Source organism: Nyctibius grandis, chromosome 10 (assembly GCF_013368605.1).
Source record: "Nyctibius grandis isolate bNycGra1 chromosome 10, bNycGra1.pri, whole genome shotgun sequence".
NCBI lineage: Eukaryota > Metazoa > Chordata > Aves > Nyctibiiformes > Nyctibiidae > Nyctibius > Nyctibius grandis.
Genome location: NC_090667.1, coordinates 28,692,692 through 28,715,147, shown reverse-complemented (window position 1 = coordinate 28,715,147; position 22,456 = coordinate 28,692,692). Strand labels below are relative to the sequence as shown.

The 22,456-nt window shown below is 50.0% G+C and overlaps 1 protein-coding gene across 1 annotated transcript in view; it reads left to right on the top strand.

Annotated features, from left to right (window-relative positions):
* The first annotated feature begins 401 nt into the window (after window positions 1–401).
* LRIG1 (leucine rich repeats and immunoglobulin like domains 1) overlaps window positions 402–22,456 on the top strand; it is a 95,761-nt gene continuing 73,706 nt past the window's right edge. Inside the window, 3 exon segments of the mRNA XM_068408328.1 lie at window positions 402–659; window positions 661–715; window positions 718–1,033. Of these exon segments, the coding sequence (XP_068264429.1) occupies window positions 402–659; window positions 661–715; window positions 718–1,033 (629 nt within the window).

The window sequence follows — 22,456 nt, the reverse complement described above, 5'->3', positions numbered from 1 at the left end:
AATAATTAATGCACTCCTGCGGCGGGCTTGTGGCGGGACACGCGTGTCCCTCAGGAGTGTGGCCTCGGGGGAAGGGCACACCGGGGGCGTGGGGGAGCCCCCAGGCCCCGGTCTTGCAGCAGACTGTCCACCTTTACGGGAGGCAGATTTTTAAATCGTTTTCCCCGCGGCGGAGCGGGCAGCGCGGGGCTGCGGGCGGCGGGCGCGGCCCCTTTAAGAAGGGCAGCGCAGGGGGGCGGTGGCCGCCAGCGTTCACACCTGGAGTGGGAAAGGAGGGCGGGGCCCGGCGCCCCTGATTGACGGGCCGTAGGCATCAATGGGGCGCCGCGGCGCCGCGCCGGGGGGGGCCCTCCCGGCCAATGGCGGTGCGCGCGGGCCCGCCGGAGGACGCCCGCCAGCCAATGGGCGGGCGCGCGGGGGGCGGCGCGGCTACATGTTGCGGTGTCGCCAACGTGGGTCCGCGGCGAGCGGCGCTCGGGCCGGGCGGGGAGCGGAGCAGCGGGAGCGGCAGCGGCCCTCAGCCCCGAGGGAGCGCACTGAGGAGGGCGAGCTCCAGCGGCCGCCGGGCCAGAGCCGTGCGGCGTGAAGGAGGAGGAGGCGGCGGCGGCGGCGGCGTTTTTCGCGGCGGGGACGCGGATCGGACGCTCCCGGCGGTGCCTGCCCGCCCGCCGGCGGGTGGATGCCGGTGCCGTGACAGCCCCGCGGGGCCACGCCGCGCCGGCCGAGGCGATGCTGCGGGCGGCGGAGCGGCGCTGAGCGCTCGTGGGGGCCCGCGGCGTTACCGCTGCGCTCCGCGCCGGGGCCGCTCCTGCCGCCTCCTCCCGCCTCGGACCTTCTCCGGTGCCGGATACAAAATGGCGGTGCCGTCACGGGCGGGCGGCGGGGCGGCGGCGGCGCTGCTGCTGCTGGGGCTGCTGGGCTCGGCCGCCGCCGGCTGCCCCGCCGGCTGCGCCTGCGGCGGGGAGCTGCTGAGCTGCGGCGGACTTGCGCTGCCCGCCGTGCCCCGGGACCTGCCCCGCTGGCCGCGGCACGTGTGAGTACCGGGCGGGGGCTCCGCCGCGCCGGGGAGGGAGCGCGGAGAGGGGCTGGGGGCGACGCGGGGGTTCGGGCAGCAGCGCGCAGCCGGGCGCACCGGGGGGGCTTATAAATCAACCAAACAACGCAAAAAGAGCCCCAAAATAGAGATTTATTTTCGTCAAAGCACAGGGACCTCAGCCGCCTTGTAGCGCTGAGCTGCGCGGTGTGAAACTTCCCTCTTGTGATCCGGTGTCTCTTCTGGCTCCCACCCGAGGCGGTGAGGAGGCCGCGGGTGCGATGATGGTCCCGGGCGAGAGGAGCTCGGGGCTCCCTGTCCGTCCGGTCCCTCGCTGGGCTGGCTGCCCTCCTCCTCCTCTCTACGGGTGTCTTGGAGGAAGAAGAGCCGGGAGCGGGTTTGCTCTCTAATGATGGGATCTGCTGGAGATAACGGCCAGCTTGGGCTCCCGAGCCCTTATTAGGACATCATCTCATGCCCGGCCTGGTGCTCCCAAGCCGGGGCGCGCCCCGGCATCGCACCCTGCACCCAGGTGCCCCAATACGGACCCCAGCGCTGGGGCCGCGCTCTCCCGTTTGGCGTTTCGAGCTGCCGACTGTTCAGGTGCGAAAGCCGGCGGGGCAGCGGGTGTGGGCAGGAACAGAGCCGTGGGCTGTTGGGGTGTTTCAAGAAAAAACAGGTGGTGTTTTCTAATAAAAGCTGCGGGGCTGGCTGGGGTTCCCTCGGTTCTTGTCTGTCCATCAGAGTTAGTAACCTGCAGTGTATCATATGTCCTTGGATGGCAGCTGAGCTTGTAGCCCAGCACCTGGTGGTTAGTACAGTGATGCGGCTTTTTTTTTTCCCTAGAAGGCTGCTTTAAAGTGTTCAGTCCGTTTCCAAGTGCCATTCCCCGTAAAGTGCAGCAGGTCTGCTCTGGCTGTGTGGCTGCTGAGCACTGCTGCTCTGGCCTGATACCATCTGAACCACAACACCAGACACGCGAAGCACGGGAGGTTTGGGGAGAAAAGTGTGCTTGGTTTTGACAGGTCAAGTCATTTGACAGTGACAGCCCAGGAGGACTGAGTATGTGTATGTGTGCTCATAAACTTGTAAAAATAAATGTCCTCAACTATTAGCTAACCTTGGGAAATAAGGATTTGGAAAGGGAGAGGGAAAAGTGCCTCAGTGCTTCTGTTGCTGGGCCTTTGTGCTCTTTGAACAGATTTATAGATTATTGGATCTATAAAACCCCTGGTTGTAATAGATACTCCTCAGCTCTGCCAGGAGAGAGAATGGTCACTGAAGTTTTGCTGGAGATTGTCCAGCTCCTTATTAAGAAGAATTATTAGAGGTTTGTTGGCTTCTCCTGGTATTATTCACTTTTGGCTGCAGAAATGCCTTGTTTTACATGAAATTATTGGATGTTTTACTGAGAGGAATGTGTGGCCTCTGCATTAAAACCCTGACTCATCCCGTTCACCTGTTGCTCTGCTCTGAAGGATCCTTCCTTCAGCCGTGGGCACCTTTCAGAGCAAGTTTTTAGTCTTCTCAGCATAATTCCAGCATTGCCATGTGCCTCTTAAAATAGGACAGCGTATCTTTGTTCATGCAGAGAAATGCATTAATAGCACAGTCTGAACAAATTTATTGTTGTGTTTTATTTTCAGGACTGCTAATACCCAGGGGTGTCTTTCTCATATGGAACAGATTTTTGAGTGTCTTGAGTTCAGTTTAAATTTTATTGGTGAAGTAATGGTGTGTATAAATCTACTGCTATGGACCTGTGGGCTGTTGATCTTTTAACCACTTAGGCAGAAGGTGGTTTGTCATTTTGTAAATTGTAAACTAATCAAAGAATTAGCTAAAGTGGAAATTTGTGATGGCTTTAATATCTGACAATGCAAAACTAAGGTGTTTTTATTAGTTATGGAGAAGGGAAAAAAGCAGGCATTTAAGCTATTGCAAATACTTTTGTTTTTAAAGTAATATTGTTTCCAATTGCTAAAAAATCACTTAAATAGCTTTTTTCAATTTAAGGACATAAAGCTGAAGCATGTGTTTTATGTTTGGTAGGATCATAAATGCTAATTTCTGGTGCAGAGAATCGTTAAGTAAGTTTTTAGTTGTTTAATGTCCTTTCTAAAAGCACTGTGGGCTGGAGAAAAGTTATCTCTATGTAACTGTTGCTTTTTTTTTTAACATGCCCTTTTAAAGAAGCAGAAGGTGAATGTGAAGGCTTGCAGGAGCCCCGGGCTGGTGTAGGAGCACAGTCTGAGGGTGCAGGTCCCCCACTGTAAACCAGGGCGAGACAGGCGGTGTCAGAGCTGTGCATCCCTTGTCTCCATCACTTCTGGGCAGGCTGCGTCTCCCACCGAAGGTGTCTCCTTCCCGGGGTGATGAGCTTGGGCATGTTTGATCACTAATAGGAGACAAGATAAAGCACAGTCAGCACTGTCACTGAAAACAGGATTTAACTTCGTTAAAGTGCTGTTGAAAAAGCCCTCCTTAGCTGCTTATCTCTTATTCCTAATGAGTGCCACAATGCTGAAGCAGTGCTTGGAGTCGGTTTTCAGTGGAGATAAAGCTTTTGTTTGTAGGGTTGGAAATGTGGCTCCATACACTGGGGAGGGTTCTGGAACAGCCTTGGTTGTGCCCTGTATTTTGTCAATAGGACTATCAGTACTGAGGAAAAGCATTGGGATCTTTTGAAACTATTGTTATTTCTCTGTTGGCAGTAGAGCTTGGAGTTGTAATTCTTCTTGCTAGCTTTCAGGAGGCCCAACTGATAGGCAGAAGGGCTGGTGCGCTGCAGTTGCTCACAGTTAATGCAGCGTGGCACAGATGGCTTTTTTCTTAAAAGCAACAGGCTGCTCAATACCACGTGCCAGTTATCTAAGTGTGCAGGACTCGTGGGCTGAGCAGCCCTGCACAGGGCACGGTGCAGCGCTCTGGCGTGACCCACACAGTCCTCGCAGGAGCCACAGCACCCAACTGCTGTGAGAACTCCCTGGTCTGTGAGGGGTGCTGGGAAAATCAAACTCTGCTGAGCAGTTGCTGTGCAGGACTCTTGCAGCATCTCACTTCGAAGCTGCTGGAGATGCTTCGTGTCTCTTGATGTTTGAGTCTGAATTTTGTTCTTACATTAGAGTGTAATATGTGGTGTAAACTTTAGGGCCAAGCTTAAGTACAAAATGCTTCGTGCCCAGAAAAGCCAGGCACATCCCCTGTGTCCTCTATTTCTCTGTCCATGCATCTTATTTTCTAAGGAGTGGTAGAAGAGAGGTTTCTTTAGGCATCATGTATGAGAGGTTTTTTCTTCCTTTTTTTTTTTTTTTCTTAGTGATAGAGCAATATTATTTTGAGCACAAATCTTAATGGTGAGAAGGCTTTGGGGCAGTGGAAGTGCAGCTGGGATAGCTAATTCATTGCTGGTGAGGTCTGGAGGAATGAAAACTTTTCTTTTAAACAAGTGTATTGTGTTTTTTGACCCAAATGACTAGGTGAAGTTTTTGTGATACTGGGGCATCTGTGCACAGACCCTTCTGCCTCTGGGTTGGTGTTTGCCTGGCATGTTTGGGAACAAGGCAGAGTCCTTGACAGTGCCCAGGAGAGCTGGGCTCAGAGAGCTGCTGTCCCAGGGAGGCTCTGGGATTTGGCTGCATGGAGAAGTTCCCCTGAGGCACCAGCTGTGCAGATGCTGGCTGTTTGCACTGTGCTGCTGCTCTCTGGAGAGAGCTGGGCAGAGCATCTGGATGCTTTTGAAAATCCTGTGGGTGCCTGTCAATGGTTTTAGGGCCTGGAAGTGCATTTGAACCAGGAGTCAGGAGCAGACTCTTCCTGTGCTCAAGTGTATGCACACAAAGATTTTGTTGAAGGCAGTGAAACCAAATGTCTGTGCTCAAAATTACCTGTGAACTTAAATTTATTGGTAAACCTGGGGTTTTAATGAGCCAGGACTTGTTGGTTTGCTCTTGCATTTTAGGGTAGATTCCTTGCTTGCTTAGTGGAGCAGAGTGGGGCTCTGCAGAAAACTTGCTGGTGCCACTGCCTGTGTGCATGGTGCTCTCTGGAGATGGGCATTGGCTGCTCTCAGGCTCCAGAGTAACTCATGCTCATCTGCAGATGCTGGAAGAGAAGGTGGTGGTGGGGGAAGTCTCCTGCTGACAGTGCTGAGAGTGGGGAGGGAGTGCTGCTGGCAGTTCCTCCCCTGCATGTCCCACTTCCAGCCCTGCTGAAATAATGGAACAAAGATTAAATAATCGTCACCCTGGGCTTGTGGTGCCTGGCCCTATGCAGCTGTGGAGCCCTTGCTGTGTGCTGGCTGCCCAGGGGGGCCGCTGGGCTTGGAGGGACAGCTTGGGAGAGGGGGATGTGGCTGGGTGCAGGTGGTTGGTCCCCTCCTTCCTCCTGGGGAAAGGAGGTGGAAACCCGAAGAAATTCTGCAAAGCCAGCAGCTCCCTTCTGGGTCATGGTCTGGGGGAAGGGTTCCTGCCCAAATGGGACAGTGCTGGGAGCTGGTGGTGCCTGTAGAAGAAATCGTGCTCAGCTTGTAATGATACGCTTGGGCTGGAGCATCCTCCTCAGCAGTGGCCGTGCTCGGGCTCTGCATGGGGGAAGGTTGTGGGATGGCTCTGCACTCTCCTGGGTTGCAGTCACTGGTCTGGAGCTTGGCCCCAGTGGGGTAACAGCAAAGCCTCTCCTTGCAAAGCAGCGCCTGTCTGGGCCTGCTGCTCATGCACAAATAAATACATGCACTTGCAAATAAATCCACCCTTCCTGTGAACATGTGTTGGTGGATTTGCTGACCACCCTCAGCATGCTGTGGTATTTATTGGTGCTTACTGGAGAACAGCAGTTAACAGTAAGCCCTTTGCAACTACTGTCTGATCTTCTCATCTTAATCTCTGCCTGAGCCACAGCTGGGGCAGAAGTTATCTCAATCAGACTAGGATTAGAAGTGCATGTGAGATTCATAATGAAGCCTGAAAGGGATAAAATATCCCCACCAAGAACCCTTTCTGGCTCTTGTGGAAGCCCCTGACTTCAAGTGAAAGGCTCTAGGACCCCCTCAGCTTCCTCTGCATATTCCTCTCTCTCCTTTTGAGAACCTTCATGGCATTTAATCACTTTGAGGTTTTTCCTCTCTGCAGTGACTGCAATTTGAAACGCAGGGGTCCCATACAAAAGGGGCAAGTGCTCAATGGGCTGTGTTAATATTCAGTGCCATTTACAATGGGTGCAGTTTGAAAAGGGGAGAATGGATGGTCTGGGAGCTGGGGGAGGAGGAGCTGCAGAGGGAAAATTCCCAGGGCAGGGGAGCGAGCATCTCAGTAGGCAGCCGAAAAAAGGAACACATCATCAATTGTTCTCTAGGAAAATCAACCATTATTATGTGTTAGATACAGCTTAATATTTTTTTCTTTGCTTGTATAAACTGCTCTACAGTTCTGTGGATGTAAGGTTTGGGGGTGGCTGAGCCTTGCAGGAAGTCCTGGTTGGAGTTTAAGGGATGAAGGAACAAATGTGCGGGTGGTTGCCTTCCCCCTTCCCTTGCTGGCATCAAGAGGTTAGAAGTGGTAAACTGATACATTTGGGAGCCCAGACACTTCCACAAAGCACTTCAGGTACTTAAATGCTTGCTTGAGCATGGGTGAGATTTCACTTCCCTGCTTAAAGGTGAGCTGGTGCTGGAGTCTGGTATCTGACAGGGATTTAGGTAGATGCAGAAGCACTTTACTGGGATGGGGCTTTAGTCACTGTGAGCCCTGTCTGGTGCAGGGAAGTCCTAGAGCACTGGAAGGATGCTCCCCTGGAAGGGTTCAAGGTGGCTTCATGTTGGGGCACTCCCCCGGGTGCTGGAGGAACACCTTCCTGACTCTGCATACTCCTGGGCTTATGAATGTATGTGTAGCTCCCAGTGACTCTTCAGGGTGGCAGAGAATTGCTGAGGGCCAAGAGGCCGTGACCATGCCCAAGCAGTGCCTGCTTTTGGTTGCTTTGATCTCTTGAAGAGTGGTTAAAGTTTTGTCTTAAAGTTTGAGTGGCTGCAAAACTGGCTGATGGCTTTCATTCCTCTGTAGACAGCTCTGATGAGAACTTGTGTATTGTCCCTGACTTGTCAACCGCACCCAGAAACTCTCAATTAGGGCTTCAGGGCTTTTAATTGATCTCGTTGCCTGCCCCGTGAGACACCTTGGATTGAGTTAGCTCAGCTCATCAGCTTTTAACATAATCATTTTCTGTTGCTAACCTAATCGCCCAGTGTGACTCCCTTGTTTTGCAATGTGGAGCTGGATGGGGTCATGTGGATGAATGGAGTAGAGATAATTTAGGCTAATGCTGCTGGGAAGGGCCATCTGCAGAAAATCCAGGCTCCAGGTTCACCAGCTCTGCAGGACCAGGGCTGGGCAGGAATTAGCACCTCGTTCAGGGCGAGGGGAGTGATTTAGCATAGAGCATGGTTTTGGTGAATAACAGTGAATAAACACAATCCCTTGGTCCGGGTTGTGGTGTTGTGCAAGCCTGGGAGGCCGGGTGCCTGCTGGCAGCTCTCCTCTGAGGTCCCTTACTGGTTTTAGTGGCATGTGAAGAAAGGAGCAGTGTGAGGCTGCGGGAAGAAGCGAAGGGTGAATAAACCCTCTTTCCAGCTTCCTGGTATGTCCAGCTATTAAATGGTGTGCTACAAGGTATTTTTTTTCTGTTGTGCTAGCAAAGAACACAAAATACGTATTATTATTGTAGCTGAGTCATCTATTAATAGTTAACCAAGTCCTGCACTGCAGCCCGAGTCCTTCAACCCCAGCCTCTTCCAGCTTCAGAGCAGGACCACAACATATGTAATATGTTATGCTCCCTCATTATATTTTCAGCACGTTGTCTCTCAAGCCGCAACCATATAATTTTGGAGAAGTCTAGAAGCAGGCCCTGCTATTTTGGGGGCACCTCTCAAGACCTGATGATGTGTGGCATCCAGTTCCAGGAGCATGGTTCACTTCTGCACGCTTGCATTTTCAGTTGGAGTAAGAATTGAAGGACAGGTCTTGAACTGTAGCCATCTGCCTAGTTTTTATCGATGTTAACCATGCTGGATGTGCAGGCAGGGCGGTTGGTTGTTTGCAGTTGTCGTGGCAGTTTTGTAGTTTGCTGCAATGGCTTTGCACGGATTTCAGCAGGAAAACTGTCAGAGCCCCTTTACCATTGAACAGCTTTACACAGAGCTACAGATTTATAAATTGTATGCTCCAGTGTCACGTACAAGTTGCATTTAAAAATGCATTAGCTGGCTAAAGCTTTGTTCTGGAGCTGAAGTTTTGTGTGCAAGATAATTAGTTGTGTTTTTTTAGGGGAGGGGTAGATAGTCTTGATAGGGCTGCTCATAATGAAGCAGTAACTTTTGTTAGTTTTCCTTTGGTGTCTTTTTCAGACTCTGGAGTGATCTCATTAATTCTGGAAGTCTGCAGAAGTGCAGTCTTAAACGCATTTCTTGTAAACCCTGATACCTTGTGCAGGCTGCATATTGCAAATGTTTCGCTTTCAATGAAGGCGCCTATTTTTTAGATGAATCCTTTCAGATTAGAAAACACATCCCTTGAGTTCAGTGGAAATTTGGCCGTGAAATCTTGAAATAAGATGCTTTTTTCCTAGACCACCTCCTCCAGTTGGCAGGTTTTTGCTCACTGCAGAAAGGCAGGACAAGCCTTCAGGTGTGAGAAGGAAATGAGAGATGGAAAATGCAAAGTTGGGGCTGTTCTGTTTGCCCACACATAGGGACATGGATCCATCCTCACAACCATCATCTCTCTCCCTGGTTGCCCAAAGCCTGCGCTTTTTGGGGTGTACACCTGCCAGGATGGGACCCCATTGTCTTTTGGTGCTGTAAATAGTCCTCTGCCCTGGAGAGTTTGCCATCAACACCAGCTACTAACGAGCCTCTCTCCAAATACTGCCTTGCAAGTTCAAAACACTCTGCCTAGCCAGCATAGACCGGGCTGTTTTATAACTGCACTTAAAGTCTGTTTTAGTCTGCTGTGCTCCAATATAAACACAGGTTTTTGATGTTATCTAGAAAATCCTTCTAAAAAGTGACGGTGGGCTGGTGCTCGCAGTGTGCGTGGCAGTGCTTGGCTAGTGCTGTTCGATCACCAGCACAGATGGGTACTGGGATTGAAGGTGCTGAACTGGCTGTGCCCAGGGCTTGGTGGAAGACATTCAGATGGAGACAGCAGGCTTACTGGGTGTTGTCTTCTGGTTGCATTTAAGGATGCAATGCTGTAGGTGTCCTGGGGTGCACAGGTGCCCCATTGGTGGGGCTTGCTGTGGGTGATGTCCCTGTAGGGGTGGGGTGGTGGGGAGCTGCTGGTCTGTGGGTTGTATCATGGGTAATCAAATGGCTATTGTAGGACACAGCCTTGCTGGAGGCCATGTGAAAAATTGCGCCATAAATGTGTTCCAGTTGTCCAAACAGTGGTGCCTCTCCTTCCTCCGTGGTGTGCTCAGGAGGAGGCTGGAGCTGGCGCTCCACTGCTGCTGCCTGGGGAGCAGCCCTGAGCAGCCTCGGCTTGCTTTTTGCTGTGTCTCATTTAGCTGCAGTGCACCCAGGTTTGAAAGCTGCGGCAAAGCACCAGAAGCCTTCCTTTAGCACAGACCTAAAAAGTATCCTCTAGCAGTCTGGACAGCATGGGCTATTCCTGCAGCAGCCTGCTTCATGAGCAGGCAACCTGAATGTGGCAATTTGGCTCTTCCCAGCACAAGGTGGTTGCTTTGAGGTGGAGCTGGAAGGTGCATGGAGCCACAGGGTTTCCTCCTTTCTCACCAGGCTTTGCAGCCTGAAGGGGACATGGAAATGAGGAATATGGCAGGGATGCACACATGGCCCATGTTAGCAGTGACCTCTCTCATTTGCAAAGGGTGAGGAGGTATCTCTTGATGATCTGGGTGGCACCTGGATGCCCCCCCTCCTCTTCTCTCATGCCCAGTTACTTCATTGCTCCTGCATGTGTCTGGTGATGGCATGGGCAGTGCAGAAATGCCAAGTGCTGCTGACGTGGGGCGGTTGGCTGGTGCTTGTCTCTTTGCTGCCTGTGTGCTGGTGAGCCAGGAGAGCATCACATGCTCTGTTTATCCATGTAACTCACCATAAACCTTTGTCTCCTGAACCAGGGGGCAGAGTCAGATCCACACTTGTATTTTATTTGTTTTGGCAAAATGGGGAGACTTCTCCTGCTTTAGGAGACTTGAACAAACCTTATGATGTTTTATTTTGAAAGGTGTCATAATACTTTCCAGTTTTCCTTTGCCAGGCATATTTTTGTGCTGTTCCTATCTATGTTCATCTATAAACAACTGTTCCTCCTTTAAACAAGTCTTCTAATTCAGAATTCTTGGCTTTCAAACACCTTTGGATTTTTTCTGAAGTAGGGCACACATGCTGCATTAAATCAGTAAATAAGATAGTGCGTATTTTTAGACCTCTGATTTGGAAGCATTTGTGAGAGTTGTGCTGTCTTCATCGTTTCACATGGTTGTAAACCTCTTGTGTATCCTCCTTCCTACTTTCCAACCTTTGTTATTGAGATGATCATCACCCAAAAGCTGTTGAGATCGGTGGACTTAAGGTGTTTGGATTACTCTGTTAATAATGAAGTTTTCCTGTTATAGTAGGTTAGAAGATAGTTTAATGAAGATAAAACGGTGCCCAGGCAGACTCTACCTCTGCTGTGTGAGTGGGAGAGGAGTTTTCTGGTTTGGGAGGAGGTCAGCAGAGTGGAGGCTTCACCACTGGATTCTGGGCACTTTCCTCTGGAGTGGTGTCACTCGGTTTGTTGCCTGTTGAAGAAGGAGCCTGCAGTTTAGTAAATGCATTTGTTTATCTCTGCAGGGCTGAGTGCAGCTCCCCAGCAAAGCTGCTTGTCTTTGGACTTCTTGGTGAGCTGAACCCCTTCCAGGAGCTCCAGTTTCATTCTTAGCGACCTTACCAGCAGAGATGTGTGCTGGTCTGAGTTAATCTTCTTGGACAAAAAGCCATGCCGGTCTGACAGGATGTGTTTGGCTTATATGGTCTACTTAAAGCAGCAGTTGGCTTTGCTTCTGCCTGGTTTAATAATCTCTGAGGCAAGTCCAGCTTTTCACCCAGGTTTCCTGAGAAAGGAGGCTGTGCAGTGGGGGAGAGAACAGACACACGCACTAGACTTTTTGATGCTGTTGGCCAACTTCAGTTTGAGGACTGAACTCAAATTTGAAATGCCCACATCTGTCATAGGTGGCAGGCTGGGGAGAGTGGCCGTGCTGGTATTGCGACCAAGGGAAGGGAAGCAGTGGGAGATTATCCTATATGAGACAGCAAAGAATCCCTGTGGGGGAGAGTGATGCCATTGAACCATCCCTGCAGGAAAAGCAGGTAACAGACTCAGCTGTGAGACACGGCTCTGCTGAGCTCTGCTTACCTCTGTAGAAGGTCAGTGAAGGAGGGGTTCAGAGTCATGCTGGGATGGTGCTGGCATTAGCTAATACCTGTAGGCAGGAGCAGAGGGTCTGGTGCTGGGTTACCACATGCATCGTTACTATGAGCAGGGGATGCTGTGGAGGCAGCACCTGGATCTTGGCCTCTTTGGGGACCAGTGTGATTGTTTCTCTGTGTATAAAGTGGTGCCACCCATGTGGTGGGGGAGTGTCTCAGCTAAAGCAGCAAGTCCTTGTGATGGTCACGGCCACAGCTGGGGATTGTTTTCATCAACTTGCTGCTCCCCTCTTGGAGCAGAGTTTCCAGGAAGAAGATGCCTTTGTGGCCTGATGGGTGTTGAGCAACTGGCTGCGGGTGGGAAGTGGTCACATCTCTTGGCTCCCTGGCAGGGCAGGGACAGCTGCCTGGGGCTCCTCCTGCTCTGGCCACTCATAGGGTCTGGGCTTTATAGCAAGAATGGGGAGAGGGCAGAGCCACACAGCCAGGCAGCATCCTTGGGAGATGCCAAATGGCAGCCCAAGCTGTTTACTGCAGTGTTTCTCTCTCCTGGTTCCTAGCACGTGTCTCAAGTGCTAGCACTTTGTGGTCTGCTGAGCAAGAACCTGATGAGCTGTCCTTTCAGGTGGCAGGGACACTGGGACTGTGTATCCTAGGCTTGCTCCAGCTCCCAGGATTTCCTTTTCATTCAGACCGTGTGAGCTTTTTCTGATACCTTGTCCATGTGCCCCTCTGCCCACCCTGTCCTCAGGTGATGGTGCCTTTCAGCAGCCCCTGTGGTATGTGCAGGCTGCTGGCCGGGCTCTGGTTACTGCTGTTTGCTTTGTTTGCTTCAGCCTCCAGCTGTGAATACTTGAGCCAGCTCGAAGGGGAGGTTTTCAAGCACCCTGTGTGCACGTTGTAGTGCCAGCATGGGGTTTGCTGGGGAACAGGCTGTGCGTGATTAAACCATTTAGGCTTGTCATAATTTTTTTTTTAAAGTCAAAACAACATGAATCCACCTTTTTTGGGGGAGGAGGAGGTGGCAGCTGAACACTTTTGGGGCTGTGTGCTAATTAATGTCACTTTGTGAGAGGGAAATGGGGAAGTTTCCTTGTCTAACAATTTCCAGTTGCTTCCTCTATGGTTTCCTGAGTAATTCTGACTGCCCTTATCCTCGCTTTTGCAGAATGCATCATCCCTTGAATCTCCCCTTCACCCACTGTCTCCCCAGGCTGCTCCATCCCCTCCCTTTGGGCTCCCTGGGCTGTTTGCAGCTGGCGGCAGGAAAATTTCCGACCCCTGGAAAGTCAGTTTTGTGACACTGCTGTGCGACGGGCAGGAACAGCAACAGCCCTTGTGGGATTGGGAGTGGATTGAAAATGTGCCTTGCAATGTTTTTGGGAGGTTATGGTCTGTCACAGCTGAAATGCCTTTTGTTTTTTTTTCCTGCTTTTTTTTGGTTTGAAATGCAAAATCCCTCTTGGCTTGTTTGGATGGCTTTGGAGCCACCTGGCCATGCCTACCCCAGAGGGGCAGAGCTGGTCCTTCTCCTGGCACTCCAGTGGTGTGGGAGAGAGGCTTGCAAGATGCCTGTTTGGGTCTGGGTCCACGGAGAGCAAAGGCAGAGGACAAACCAGGAATGAGCCCTCCAGCACCGCTCCCTCTGCCAGGCCTTCAGTTGCTGGCTCCTTCCCTGTTCTCTGTGGCCACCTCCACTGAGGGCTTTTGAGCCAAGGTGAATGAACCATATCCCCTCTGGGTGTTTGTGTAATATTTGACAGTGGTTTTGGGGCAACATGTGGCTGTTTGACCCCTGCCCAGCCTGCTGCAGTGGTTGCATTCCAACCTCAGTCTGCATTTGGTCCAGTGACGTGACACTGGTGTCCCACAGCCTGGCAATCAGGAGTCAAAAGCATCCTTCCAGCCCTCATCTCGGGTTGTCTGTTGGGACTTGTTGGGGAGCCAGGCAGAAATAAATGATAAGCTGATGTGGTAGCAGCATTGTTGCAGCAAGAGCTGGGTCTTGTTTCTGCTCCTACCAGCAGACTGCTTGGCCTGAAAATGGTCCTGTAATTAAAGCAGTGAAGGTCTGTCCAGCTTAATATAAGCCTATAAATATTAGGCTTTATGGATAAGCTAGAGGTGTAGTTTTCTCAGTTTTGTGGAATGCAATAGATATTTCCAGAGGACAACTCCATGACTGTCTGGGAGCTGTGCAACCAGACCAAGTGCATGCTTGCTCTTTGGTGCTAGTGGACAGGGAGGCATTGAGAAGTGGGTGGATCCTGTCTGGGGAGAAGACACTCTCTGCCCAGAGCTCTTTCACAGTGCGATCGTCTCTGTAAAGGCCAAGAAAACTTGATCTGAAAGTCTGTTCTATTTATTTATTCATTCCTAACTCCAGCCCTGCTTTGAGGGGAGCACATGGAGGCCACCAGCCTTGTTAGGCATGCAGGCTGTCCTGGCACGGCCACATTTCCGTGCTGGAAGAGTTTGTTTGGGGTGATATTTGAAATGCAGCAGAAAACCCACACTTCCTTCAGAGTTTTGACTCTTGCATTTTTTCATCTTGGGTGGACTTTAAAGTTTTCTGTAGCATTCAAGGGAACGGTTTGGTTTCCCTTTGCCCACACGTCAGCATTCCTGAACAAAGCAGCCTCAAGATTTGTGAAGCAGATTCTTGAAATTCTGCAAGTGTTTTGAGCCAGAAGATGTTTCCAGAAACTGCCTGACCTAACAAAGTTGGTAGGAGTTGGGCACAGCTTGGGGAAAATAAATAAGGCATTTTTATCCCTCTTTAAATGAACATCATTCTGAGCAAAACCACCATCCCTGGTCTTGGGAGCTATTGCACTCTGCCACCTTGTTGCTGTTAAACCACAGCTGTGCTTGTTTGAACAAACCAGGTAAAGAAGATGGGCATTTTAGAACTGAGGTTTGTTGCCCTGCTCTTGCACTGAGTTCCCTGGTGATTCTAGCAGTGTCATTTAAGGCTAGATGTGAAAATGGGTTTAGATACCTAAAGATGGACTTAGGTGAAAGGGAAGCAAGAGTGTACAGCAGCTTGTGTACCCGCAGGCACTGCAACCTGGCGCTTGAACCCTCCTGAACCCTCCTGGGAATTTTGTGAGCATGTCCAGAGGTGATTGTTTTGTGGTTGCCAGCACTCTGTAGTCTATACCCTGCAGCACCCATGTGTTGCTTTTCTGCTCTGTCATGGGTGTTCCAAATGTACATTCGTGATGAGATTTTGTGGAAGAGCTCAGTGGGAGCTGCTGCTGTTGCCCAGAAATACAAAAGTGGAAGTGCTGCCCTTCCCCTGGGGCAGGGTGGTCAGCAACCCCACTTTGAATGGGGAATGTGACAGCAAGCTTTGCTCGCTGCCTTCCTGTCCTGACTTAATTGTGCTTCTGCTGGGGCTGGGGTTTAGGTGTTAGATGTCTCTTCCCATGAGTGCTCACAGGCAGGAGCGTGAGTGACCAGGAAGGGGATGCAGAATGTCACACCACCCAAGGCAGCTGTGGTGAGATGTTGGGAGGCAGAAAGGCTCATGTGTCTGGGACCATTGACCCATGTATCTCAACCTCATTTCTGAAGGTGAAAGCAGCCTCACTGCACACCAATGCTGTTTTGACCAAAATACGGGTTATGTTTTTTGTTTTTTTGGTTTTTGGGTTTTTTTTTGGTAACACATTTCTGGTGTGCTTGGGGATTGTGGCATTAACATTTTCCCTTCAGAGAGAAGGTTTGACTCAAACTGAAATCACTGATTCCCTTTTTTGCCCTCCCCCCTCTTCCCGTCGAAGTCAAGAACCACTTCAAAGGCTCAGATGTGTTGGTGCCAGATGCCATGCAGTTATTGTTAGAAGAATCTGAAATATAATTGAAAACAAACCTTTGTTCATCCAAGTGTATCTGGCTGTAGGCTTTCACTCATGACAGAGATGGGTGCTCAGCCTTCTGTGCTACATTTGGTGTCTACACGCTTGTCATGGCAGATGAATTGTCCGTGAATTCTCTTACATCTGGTAAATGTTTGCAAAATCTGGAAAGTGAGTATTTTAAGGAGGTGTTTTCCTACCTAGGAACCCACACTGATGCTCAAAAGTTAACAGCATATTTGTGGAATTCCTTGGAGTAATAAAATGCATCAAATTGTTCTTGGCAGGCTGATTTCAACAGAGGTGCTCAGAGTCCAGGTTCCTCTGCATAGCAAACACAGAGTTGTCCTGCTTCCTTTTAAGACTTGTCTTTCCTGTGGGATATAGGATATTGTTTGACATAACAGACATCTGTAAAAGCATGGATATGATGGCTATGAGCATTAATTTTGGTTTTATTTGATGTGAAAGCAGGGGCTGGGGTAGGAGGTTTGTAATCCAGCTTGGTTAGTTCACTTGGCAAAGTCCTTGAGGCTGGAGGTTTCTGAGGAGCCCAGCAGACTTTAGGTGCTCTGCATGCAGCAGCCCTCACTTGCCTGATGCTGAGCCTGAGCCGCTTGCGAACGTAGTGTCAGGAGGTGTGGAAACACTGTGCGTGGTTTGCGAGATGCACGGTGTATTGAAGGTTCCTGTTTCTGATTGTTATTGCCTATGTATAATTTAGAGGAGTACGCTAGGTCTGTCTTGGGCCAGAATTTGAATTTCTCCTGTGCATGTTAACCCAGGGTATTGCCCTGGGGCTTGGAGGCCACCCCATGCTCAGTGTTCTGCACATGCCTTGTGTGACATTGCTTTGTCCCTCCTTGCTGCAGGTACCTGGTTTTGATCCTCCCTAGTGCTGGGGCAATGGTCTGCTGAAGTCTTGAGAGATGCTCAAACCATTAGTACAGCCAAGAGCAGGGAAGCACAGCAGGCTGCAGGGAGCTGGCTTCCCTGTGGAGGTTACTCCTGTAGCCTGACTTGGAGAAATGGATGCATATGAAATTTAGTAGGTCCTTTAGCTGTGTGATGGTTGCTGAATTTGGTATTTCTTTTCCTTTCAATTTGCCTCCCCTGCTAAAAGCACTAGCCTCGTTGCATATGGCTGCCTGTCTGTTGTTTATTATCTCTGTTACACTGTGGTTAGTGCTCACACATGATATTTCTTTGGTTTCAGTACAGACTGAGCGGGTTGTCTGCCACTGGGTCCAAAAAATGTAAACTATTTATAAATGAAAAATACTCTTCGGTTTTGAAGTGCTGTGCTGTTCCTCTCTCCCTCCAGCATGTGCACATTTGGCTGATCTCATGTAATCCCACTGATGTAAATCCAGATCTCTTAACAATTTATGGGGCTGGGGGCTGCCCGGAGAAATTTTGATGCGACCTTGTGCTCAAGGGAGGAGAACACGAAGCAATAGTGATAAAAAGTAATGGAAAAATGTTATTTGGCTGTGTTGTGTTCAGCACAAATATGGGCCCAAACTCAGATAAACCTTCCTTCAGAGTTCAGGGATTCTTGATTTTTGGTTTTCCAATTGGGCTTCTCTCCATCATAAGCAAGTCTTGAAAAATTGGAACAGAAACTTATTAGTGTGGCTTAAAATGACCCAAAACAACTAGAGTTTTTTTTTAAATACTCCTTACAATTAAACTCTGTTTGTTCTGTCTTTCAAGCATGTGCTTAGTTTTATATTGAACTAACAACTAGTGTTTAGTCTCCCAGGGAAGAAAAATAAGACAGGATTTAATAATATATTAAGGGAAGCTGGGGTAAGTTTTCTGTGCCTGTTTGGAAAGCAGGGCAGGAGGTGATGCTGGGTGGGCCAGGAGGGGCCAGGTTGGACCAGAGGCTGAAATGGTCAAGCCCAGGCAAAGGAGAGGAGGAGGGTGTGAAGTAAATACAGGGTGTTTAATTGAGGAGCTCGTTAGCCAACAGCTGAAGGTCCATTTTTGTAGAGGACAGCAGGGGACTTAAGCTGAGTGTGTTCCCTGGTTGGGACAAGTGTTGCACACCAATGGCCTGGGAGCATCGGGGCATCGATGGAGCTGGTAGGAGCAGAGCAGTTCACAAAGTGCTCCTGAAAGAGCAGAAGATATTTTGATCTATGGTGACACAATTTTCCATGCAGGGCTGTCCTGCTTCCTGCTCTAATCTGGAAGATCAGAGGGTAGCTGAAAGAAACAGGTGGGATTTTTGTGGGGGACTGTTCATGACATCCTAGCTAGCAAGCATTTAAATGAAAATGGTGGAGACTCTCTCTTTGCCACTGTGTTTAGGCAGCCTTTGCCTTGTAGGTATGATTAGCCAGTTTGTAAACTGTGCAAGAATTTAGTCTAACTGGTGCATGAGGGAGTAAAGCATAATGAGAGTAAATTCGGTATAGCTTCCAAGTTTTCTTTGGACACTATTTGCATTGATGGTGATAATTGAGTTTTACAGAACAAGGGATTGGTAGGAATATAGGGTTTGGGGTTTATTTTGAATATTTAGGAGCACCTATATGTATTTGCACTTCTGTCCCCCACAAGACAGCACTTGCTGGAAAAGGCTGTTACAACCTAGCTGGGACTGTGGAACGAAGCCTTTAATGTACTGATTGCATATTAATGAACAGCCAAGCAGGCGGGACAGTGCCAAAAACCAGTGAGTGAGAAAGCCAACAATATCAGTGTGAACTTTGCACTCTGGGAAGTGTGAAGTGATGTTGGTGAAAGCAGTTTATTGCACAAGTGGAACACTGCAGTCCTCCTTGATGCCCAGATTCCTGTGCTAGTTAACCAAGGAAGAATAATTGGCTGGTGGAGCTTGGTGGGTTCCTATTAATGCATTTTGCCCCCCTTGAAATGCTCCCCACTCTCAAGTGTGTTTTGGTGCTATGGGTGCTCGCTCCCGAGTGTTTGGCGTGCCGTGCCTGGCATATGAAGCTGTAATACCTCTCAGAGAATCCACATCTGGTTTGTATCCCCTTCGGTGGGTTTTATTGCAAGCTGCAGTGCTCTGTCAGGACCCTTCTCCTTGCCCAGTTCTGTCCCGCAGCATCAGGCAAGTGAAACCCCAGCCTGGAAACAGCTACAAAATGGGCTGGTGTATGAATTAATTAATGTAATGGCTACTGATAGCGGTGTGCTTTTCCTGGTGTCTGGCAGAAATTGGATCTCTTGGCTCTTGCCTCTTCATTAGCCAGGCTGCTTAATCCCGAGCTCATTACCGAGTCCCTGGGATGTGTTTTTAAGGGCTCCCTGCCTGCTCGGAAGGGGAGGCTTCACCGCAGAGCCCCAGACCCGCCGTGGGCACGTGCCAGCGGTGGCATGTCCCCACGGGACAGACTGGCAGTCCTGTGCAGTGGTTTGCCAGTTGCCTTGATTATGTCTTTCCACTCCGCAGCTCCCTCCAGGAATGCACAGTATTCGGTGCAGGGGCTTGTGTCCGCGGTGCAGCCAGGGACTTTTCCATCCGGAACGTTGGAAGTATTTAAGATGATCTTGCAAATATTTTTTAAATTTTTTTTTAATTGGCTCTGGGCCAATTTTTGCTTGTCTCTGATGCATAAAGTGGGTTTGAAAAAATGTTGTTTCTCCCTCTTCCTCCATTTAAACATTTCAGGAATGTCAAGTCTTGTCAGACTTGGCTTTGCTGGAAAAAAAAAATCCCTTGAGGAGTTTGGGGATGTGTTTTTTATGTGATCTCAAAACCCTGAGGGAAGATACGGGAAGGAAAGAGCAGGTCCTTAACAAAAGCTTCCTTTATCCCAAATATTAACTAGGCATTGCCATTAAATAGCAGCAACGACACAAAAATTGCACCATCCTGACTTCGTTCTCCGATGTTTGACCCCTTGGTTTATCTCATGCTCTCACTTCACTGGTTCCCCACTATAGCTCTTGCAGTGTTTTCCAAGGTGGGTAAAACCCAAATTTGTAACATAAACCTCTTTGGAAATACGGACAGATTAAGAGAAGACTCTTCATCAGACTTTTCTGCTGCAGTTGCCTGTAATCACCAGTAATCTGTGTGGAAACAGGCAAATGAAGTCTGGTTTCCTGAGGATTTGTCTCCAGGGCTGACTAAAGTTTTAATTGACTTGTGCAGAGGGTACCTGTTATCTCTGCATTGTGCTTTAGCTTTGCCCTCCTTCCCCCCGCAGCTGTCCAGGGTGTGTTTTGGGAGTGTGGGGGGCTGCCTGTTACCTGTAGCCATGGGGCCAGGCGATGCCGAGCCCAGGCTGCATGTTGGCCCCTGGCCACTCTCCCTCCCTTGCCTGCCCTGGCTCTGCAGCCCGGCAGGAGCCCACTTACCCTTCCCACCTCTCCAGTCTCATCCAAGTTGGACTACGTGGGATGAGGGCATGCATCTGCAGCCTTGTCTTCCTGGGGAGCAAGGCTGCAAACAGCCTTTCCCTCCCCCTCATTTTTGCATGATAAACAGAAATTTGGTGACTTTGGTGCATTTATCCTCTTAGTGGAGCAGTGGGAGAGATGCTTGAGGCTTCACAGGGCCCCTCTCCTCTTTTCTGGGCTGTTTTTCATGGAAGGCTGCAGCAGATACCTGCCCCCCAGCTTTCCTCTCGCTTCTCCCAGTGTGATGGGATCAGTGTGCCCCATCACCACCACCAGCTGCCCCTATGGATGCTTTTGGGGGGCTGTTGGAAGTGGTGGGGAGTGTGCTGAGTTCTCTGAGCTGGCAGTTACACCTCGACCCCGTGCCTGCTGCCCCGCTGGACTTTGGAGCTGAGCTCTGCATGGAGGGGGAAACCCCAAAGAAGGAGAAGGAGGAAACGTTTGTTTAATTCCTGATGTAGTGTAAGGTTCAGAGTGAGCAGATTGTGAAACGGTGTGGAGCGGGGAACTGCTTTGCCTGCAGGTTGCAGATAATGTGCAGCACAGGCAGCCGATGCGGGGCTCGGGCTGCGGAGGGCAGGGGGGTTTATTTGTTTGTGCAGTTTGTTTTTAATTTAAATAACCTTTATAATCCCCCTCCCTCTGAATAGTAAGTGATTCCTTATTTATAAAGGCCTCTCCTTATTATTTGGCCTGAAATACAGGCTGTGCTCCAGCTTTTACGATGGGGATTAATTTTTTTAATGGGCGCAGGCAGGAGGTGGGAGGGCAGGGGAGCGGGCAGCGCGAGCCCCCCGTGTTTGCATTTCCTCTGCTGTTGTGGGGCTCCAGCTTCTCTCTGTGCTTACCCTGGCCCTGGGGCCAGGTGCCTGCTGCCCCGCTGCTATAAATCAGGCAGCAATGTGTTCCCAGCTGGAGTGGGGCTGGGTAATTGCTCTGGGCAGGTTTATGGTGGGGAGGTGCGAAGTGCCTGCTGTCTGTCTGCCCCCCATGGAAGTGGGTCTGCAGATGGGCTGGGAAGTGAGCGGCCAGGAAGGCAGCGTGGGAGAAGGGATGTTTCCTCACTGTGGCAAAAGGGGAGCTGGTTACAGAGAAAGCGACGGTGTTATCCATCCCCTGAAGGATGCAAGCCCTGAGGTGTGGGGCTCTGGTGCCCTTGCCCACACTGGGAGCTCTCAGTGGGTGCTTGGAGAAGCACACTGGGATGTCCAAGTGCATCTCTGGAGTTTTCAACTCTGCATTTTCCCTATTAAGGAGGGGGGGGAAAAGTGACAAAGGAACCATTTGCAGACTTCTCATAAATATCACAGAGATTTCACAGCAAAGCACTGAGGCTGTTGAAGCTGGTTGGGCATACCAGCAACTTTATGAAATAGTTGGATTTGATCAACACTTAATCACTGTCAGGCTTCTTGGCTGTCTTGCTTACCCTCTCCCCCATCCCGGAGGAGGCAGGGGGGTGCAGGAGTTGGCCTCGCGCCTCTGCTGCTGACTGCATGTGTCTGTCGGGTGGGTTGATGGCACGTGAGGGCATCTGTAAATGCCCAAGGTAAAACTGAGCAGTTTAGTGTGCTCTCACCGTAACAAGAGAGCAGTCGGGCTGCACTGGGTTGCTGATGCCCCTTTAGGTAAAGGACAGTAAAGGAAATGCTTTCTGCCCTCTTACATGGAGGTGTGTGGAGCATTGCAGAGGGCTTGCTTTTGCAGGCAGCTTTGCAGAGCTTTTCCCAAGTGGCTCCTTCAGGTGCTGTTTAACAGCAAGGGTGCCTTGTGGTGAGGTTTTGTTTGGCGCTGTCCCATCTGTTGCTGTTGCACACATCGGCTGCAGGCAGCCACCTCCTTACCTGCTGCTCAGTTGGCCGAATTTGCCTGTCAGAGCTCCATGGGGTGAGTGTAGGACAGCAGCAGGTGAATGGCAGAGGAGTGGATTCACTGAGGACGATGCCCTTAATTTTAATTGCCAGTACGAGTATTTGGGGTGTACGCTTTTGTAAAACCTCCTGCTAGTGCTTCCTGTTTGTCATCCTCATGCAAGCGGCTTCCCTGTTCCTGGCTGTCCAGGCTTACAGTGTTTTCTAGAGGCCTTTTCTCCTTGGGTTTAGAGGAGCCCTGTCTCTGCAGGCGCACACATGCACACGTTTTTCTTCACCCAAGTCCTTCCCAGCCCAGAGTTGCACTGCTCTTGCATTACGTTGTGGGCCAGCGTCCAATTTTGAGCACGGGAGAGAGAGACGTTTTTGATTCTTTGTGCTGAAAACCAGCTTGCTCTTTCCCTAGCAGAACTAAGCAGAAAACTTCAGATATAGGTAGGTGTTTCCAGTTAATTTCGTAAAGTTGTTAGTAAACAGGAATGGAACATTTGCAGCAGCAGCAACGTTTTTAAAAAGTTTGCTTACAAGCAGTTTATTGATCTAGCAAATAGGTGGATAACACAAGCCTGGAGGTGTATGATAGTTAATATGTAACCATTAAATAGACTTATTTGGACACTTTTTATGTGTTCACGTAGCAATTAAAGCTTATAAACCTGTGGAGAGTTTTATGTGGAGTAAAATGAAAACCTTTATCCTAGAGAAGGTGTTTGTGGAAAAGGTACAGTTTATGTAATTGTATTCATGTGACTTGACGTCAGTGTGGGGCTGCAGGAAAAAAACAACTACTAGAGCTAATCCTGAGACCGATTGCAGTATTGCCATGTATTGGCTTCCCTCCCAGCAACCAATTTGGTGTGTTGAAATCGGTGTC